The sequence below is a fragment of the Tetrao urogallus genome, assembly GCF_951394365.1.
Source record: "Tetrao urogallus genome assembly, chromosome: 8".
NCBI lineage: Eukaryota > Metazoa > Chordata > Aves > Galliformes > Phasianidae > Tetrao > Tetrao urogallus.
This window is the reverse complement of record NC_136821.1, coordinates 445,296-451,295: the sequence shown is the minus strand read 5'-3', so window position 1 is coordinate 451,295 and position 6,000 is coordinate 445,296. Positions and strand designations below refer to the sequence as shown.

At 39.6% G+C, this 6,000-nt stretch overlaps 1 protein-coding gene across 4 annotated transcripts in view; it reads left to right on the top strand.

The window, feature by feature from the left end:
• Positions 1–407: 407 nt before the first annotated feature.
• PKP4 (plakophilin 4) overlaps positions 408–6,000 on the top strand; it is a gene marked incomplete at both ends in the record, with an annotated part of 46,153 nt that continues 40,560 nt past the window's right edge. For all 4 annotated transcript variants that reach the window (XM_079539388.1, XM_079539387.1, XM_079539389.1 and 1 more), the window contains one exon: positions 408–533. In XM_079539388.1, the coding sequence (XP_079395514.1) occupies positions 408–533 (126 nt within the window). The remainder of the gene's footprint in view (positions 534–6,000) is intronic.

Sequence of the window (6,000 nt, the reverse complement as noted above, 5' to 3'; positions counted from 1 at the left end):
GTTGGCCACGCCATGGGCAGGGAGCAGAGGCACGTCACAGGCAGTAGGAAGACGTGGGATCAATACAAGCATAATACTAGCGTTCACTTTACCTCCTGGATTTTGCAGCATTTGATAACTGTTACAATGTCGTATTTTATTTAAAATAAATTTTAAACGTTGTGCTGCCTGGTAATGGCTGCCTGCCCCTTATGTTCTGTACTTCGCTCTGATTTCAGCTTGTGAAGATGAAGCACAATAATAGCACAGTGCTCGTATTGACATACATTGACGTTCTCTGCCATTCTGGTTAAGTTTGAAAAGATTTTAGAAAAAATGAGAGTATGTAATGCTGAAGACTTTTCTTTACTTAAACGTCCCTGGCAAAAAGTGCAAACTATTAAAAAATGTTTTTTATTGCAGGCGAAATGCCAGCCCCTGAGCAGACCCCAATGGTGGAAGAAGGGCTGCAGACAACGCAGGAAACTGCCACCAGCCCGGGAATGGAACCGGAGGCCACTGCCACTACCATTTTAGCTTCTGTAAAGGAACAGGTACGGGCTTGGTTTCAGTAGTTCAGAAATCTGCTCTTTCAGATGTAGCCATCATTTCTTCCTACATTGCTGGAAAGAAACATTGTTTCTGAAATTTATTTCCTTCTATTAATGTAGTGTATCTTATAGGTCAGATATTAGAATCTGAAAGGGATCATTTAACTGCAGTAAAGAGAATCATCATTGTGGTATTTGGTGCCCATTGCAATGCGTGCGCTGTTATAAATCAGATTTGAGATGCAGGTTTATTGTTTAAGCAAAAATGTAGGGAAAATAATCCACCAACATTGTGGAATTGATGCAATTCTGAGATCCAGACCCTTTTGTCCATTGTACACATTTGTGTGCAGTGTTTTATAAGGAGACACGCTAACTGAAGATTTTGTTGGGGGGAGGAATAGAGAGAATGGTTTGGTTTTCACTCTCAGAATAATAGGTAATCATCATCTCTCTTGGGTTAGTACAGAAATTGTAACTTACAAATTTCAGAATAAATGTGTTTTGGTGTCTGTTTCAGACATTGTAAGGTAAATTGCTACCCTGATAAATTCAACCCTGAGTGTAAGCACTTGATACGTTATTATTTGTCTACCATTGATATTAGAAAACAAAACAAAACAAAAATAACACAAAAACAAACAAACAAACAAAAAAACACCAACAGAACCGAACAAGAATTAAATTATGTGGTCTGGATACAAACAGATTTGGTACCTGTGGAACCTTCAGTCTTAAATGAAAACTTTCTGCAACATGATGAAACTTAGATCTTCGTTCTCATGGCTAAATACTTGTTTCAAAAGCTCTTGAGATGGAAGTAGGCAGCCTGTTCATTTCTCGGTGGTGTTGAAACTGATCTTCCTGCGTTAAGGAAATTAATGCCTGAGGCTATCAAGATGTGAGTAATTGCAGTCAATTGGGTTAAAGTGATCCTGAGTCACCTCATGTGAAACGCTGTTGGTCTTGTGATGTCAGCTTATCACAACTGTCAGAATTTGTTTGCCAAAAGTTCATCTGTGGTGATTTGAAGTTAGTCCATTTTCTTTTGTTGTGGACAAAGGAAAGCTCGAAACGGTAGCTCAGATGGCGAGATGCACTGCAGTAAATGACAGCACTGCAATTCCCAGTGATCACCAGCCAGTAGCTGCTGGGATTGCTATCCAGAGGTGCTTTTGTGCAATTTTAATGTGGTATTGTTGAAGCTGAACATACCATTATGACAGCATTCCCTACATCAAATTGATACAGAAGTGTATATAAAAAAGGCATTGCTGACATATCCTTTCTTACCCAAAAACCATTTTTTTTATATCTTTTACTTTGAGAAAAAATTGACATGGAATATTTCTTCATTGTAAAAAGGAGATTAAAACCTCTTCTCATTTTCATAAAAAAGACCATTAATATATGGACTATTAAGTTACTCCTTTCTGATCAAGAGGAAAAAAAAAAATTACAGTTGTGTTTTTGTAGTTGGTGAAACACAAACATCAAAACTGTGGTCCAGCTCTGTAAAGACATATAGGCATGTTAGAATGGGTGGAAGGAAAGTCGTGCTTCACCCTTGGAAATAATGTGAAGGCAGTAAGAACCAATCTGCAGCTTTTGGTTATTTTTTTCTGTTGATATTAATTACAGACAGACACTGACATGTTCAACACCCTTCCTGTATGGCAGAAAGCCCAGAACAGAATATTTTCCAGAGCAGTTATTTACTTTATTAAGCTTGAAAAGAAGCTAGTGTGATGTTTACTATGGCTCAACTTCCTTTTAGTCAGGAATCTCTCTTTATTTGCAGTGAATCTGGTATTTGTACAATAGAGCTGCCACACCTTAAATTCATTACTTCAGAAACATTTACTAGAGTGGAACCACAGTTCAGGGAGAAAAAATAACTTTATTCATTAAACTGTACCAAATCTTAATGTGACCAAAACTTTTAAAATTACTGCAGTAATAGTTCTGAAATAGGCAGGTACTTTTATTGAGTGACTTTGTTATGCAGCGTCTGCCCCAGTGGCACGTATATGACTATGTAAAAAGTTACAGTAATTACTAAGCCCTTTAACCTGACAAGCCATTTCAAATAAATTCTCCATTTGTTTCTTTTTCATGTGAGCGCAAATCAGTTTGAAGCAGCCTTGTTATCAAACTGGAGGCTGAGCTTTGAGCACTCCCCTCACTGAGACAAAGTTGTCAGGCAGCTGTCTGAGTCTCTTGGCTATATTTTTGGGGAGCAGCCATTTTCACCAAACATTAATTGTAATGAGCAGTAGAAGAGTGAAGAAAACAAGTCTGCTTACAGCTTTGTCTGTGCTCTTCTGACACAGCTCAGTTTTTTGAAACTAAAACGCATCCCTACAGAGTGTACGTGATGCCCCTGCTGCTATCGCAGCCTGACGGGGTAGGGAGGATCGTTCCTTCACCAGGAGGAGCTTCTTAGTTTGCCTGACAGGTTTGGATGAAAATCGGTGGGAACTGACTTAAGAAAGTTGCATTTCTGGTAGCAGATTTCCTCTTTGAATGCAGGGAATTTCTAAGTGTAGTGAGGTTGAAATGTGTTTCTTCTGTTAGTAGTTGTATGGATTTGACGGTGTTTGGTTTCATAGCAATACTAGGTGGTTTTTATTCGTTGGTTTTTTTTTTTTTCCAGTTTGCTTTTTGTTTGGGGGTTTTGCTCTCCTTCTTGGAAACACAAAGGCAGCTGGCTGTCAGCTACTTCTCTGCATGAAATTATAGATTACTGGAACCGCTGCCATTTTACAAGTGCAAGCTTTATGCTACTAAATTTAAAATGAATTGCTTCTGAATACACAAGATCGAATGTGTGACTGGATGGTTTAGAATTTAATTTCCTGCTTAGTGATAGTTTTCCTTTTCAGTGATTGGGCTGAGAGAGGAGGAGGTCTCACAGGAAGAACTATCCATGGCTTCAGCTTTGAAACGTAACGTGAAAATACTGCCTCTGATTTCTGTGCCAAGGGAGAAGCAGTTACAACGGTGGCAGACAGATAAACCATGTGTGTATTTAGGTATATACATTATTGTTTCCTTGGTCTTGTTGTTTTTGACACTTAAAGATGGACAGCTTTTCACCTTTTCCTTTTTAAGTAGGTGATAACAGAGAGAGAATGACTGGATGTGCTTGTAGGTGTGTAATCATAAATCTCTTAGGGTTTCAGAAGTGTTTTTCTAGAAGCGTTTAATTTCAGCACTTCAGTAAAAACGTTTCATTTTCTAGAACTACATTGAACCACATACTAAGAAACATTCTAATATTTTTTCTTGCTTCTTTGCTGTCTAAGTACAGTATTATTTAGATGGCTCTTGAGATTCTTTTCCTGTAGTCTTCACTGCTTCTTCTGATGAGAAATTCCCTTTGAAGAAGGGCCTGCCTGAACCTGTGAGTACCCATCAGGTATATTAGAGTACAGGTCTTGTGAGGCTGTGGGATTACCAGCCTCTGCTCGGCAGCAACTGACCTCTGACCAGCAGTTGGCAAACAGTGTGCTTAGCCCCAGCAGCAGTTTAAAATATCCTGCATTGTAACAAAGTTTTCAAAGAGAATGGTGCTCGAATGAAGTCACTGAATACCTCAAGTGGCATTCTTCCTTTCTGTCATTGACTAAGAGTACTTTTGTATGAATTGCTTAAATTTTGATCCCTCTTCTGCTAGAGCAGCACTAAATTGTTTTACCAGGCCAGTGAACAGTGCAGGCATAGAAGTATTAAGGGCTTTAATGGTCTACTGCTATTGAATACAGAGTAAGTGTAATCAGCCAATCATTGTAGCAGTGTGATTTCACAACCTGTAATCTGTGGTTCTCTTTACCCTGCCCAATTTTATTTTTTCTATCTTGTATTTTGGAAGCTACTGAGATACTGAGAGCGTGAAAATGTGGTTGTGTGCATGAGTAAACCTTTTTATTGAAAACTTTAAGGCTGATCTAATGCAGTTAATTAAAAGTTTAGTGTTGCCTCAGTAGACTGTGGTGGAGAAATTCAAATATCGGGTCACTGAAGTACAGTATTCAAGTTGGGACAATATTTTATTCAGCGCGTTTTGTTCGGTTCCTTAACCTACCTCAGAACTGCAGCAGGTGTGAGCATGCAGGACTCGTATTATGAAGAAGGTGCAAATGAACCTAGCTGTGTGTGTCCTCTGCTTTTTTTGCACTTCTGTGTCCTAGAAATGTCCAAAACATGGTTGTCTTTCCTTAGCACCATTCATACCTTCACAGGCAGTGAGAGTTGTGTGGGTCTGTGTTGTGTGTTGAAGCTGACCACGAAACAGTAACTGCTGGGGAGAAGCATTCCTTTCAAGTGCTGGCTGTGTTTCCGTAGGTTGCTGGCTGTTTTTATTGACTCAAACTACTGAAAGAGGCTCAGCTGAATGGTTCTACAAAGTGACATTTGGCAATTCAAACAGCTTAGCATATCACGACACTACTGCGGCTTGACATAACATCCCATCCTGGCCCTGTATTCTGCCACAGCTTGTTTCAGGTACCATTCAGAACTGGTAGAAAGATGCTACAAGATGCATCTCTCAGTGGCATCAAGAGCATCATGTCTGACATTCCAAGTGCCTGATCCCGGTCTGATGAGTAGGGCTACACGAGTACAAGTGTTGTCTTTGTTTGTGCTAGTGCTACTGATTCTTGCATGTCTCTGGAAAGCCTTCAGTTGGCCAATTGGACTTCCCACCCTTTAAATAAAGCTCTAAGTTACCTGTATTTTGCCAGAGGTCTCAAATCACAACAGGAGGAGCGGGGAAAAAGGTTCTTTTTATTTTTCAACATTATGAATCTTGAGTCCTCATTTTTATCCATAGTACTGAAGGAGAAAAGTTCCTGCTTAATGAAAATAAGGTCATCATATCTCTGCTACGCAGTATTATCATGTAATTACACAATTGCTTCTAAATCACTTATTGTCCAAAGCTAGCAAAAAGAGAATGATGGTCTTTATGTCCGTCAAACAAATTACATTCCCATTACTTACCTGTTTTCAAGTATTTGTTTTAATAGCCAAGCAGTGTGTGTTCACAGTTTCTTTTCAGTTGGCAGAGAGCCACAAGCTTCTAAGAGGAACTCATCTCTCAAATGAAGACAGCAGTGAGCAGAGTGTTTTCAGGATTGATAGAAATTGTCTCATCTGTGGTTTCTGGCGGCAAAGACTGTAAACTGACTTGTGTGAGAGATTGCAGTATCATTGCGGAGCGGTTACTGCTTGGCAGCAGAGCTAGCTCTGTTTTCGGTCAGCTATGGTATACACCACAATATCAGCACCCCATGCAAGCTTTGCCTTCTGCCTCCAAGAGGAAAGTTACTGAGCTCTGGAAGCTTGCCTGCCTGCAGTCAGTGATTGTCTTTCGGTAGTTTGTTTCTTGAACCACGTGTTATGCTTCCTCTCCCTGAAAAGTCACTAAAAAGATAGCTTTTTTTTGGTTTCATGAAGTGACTGA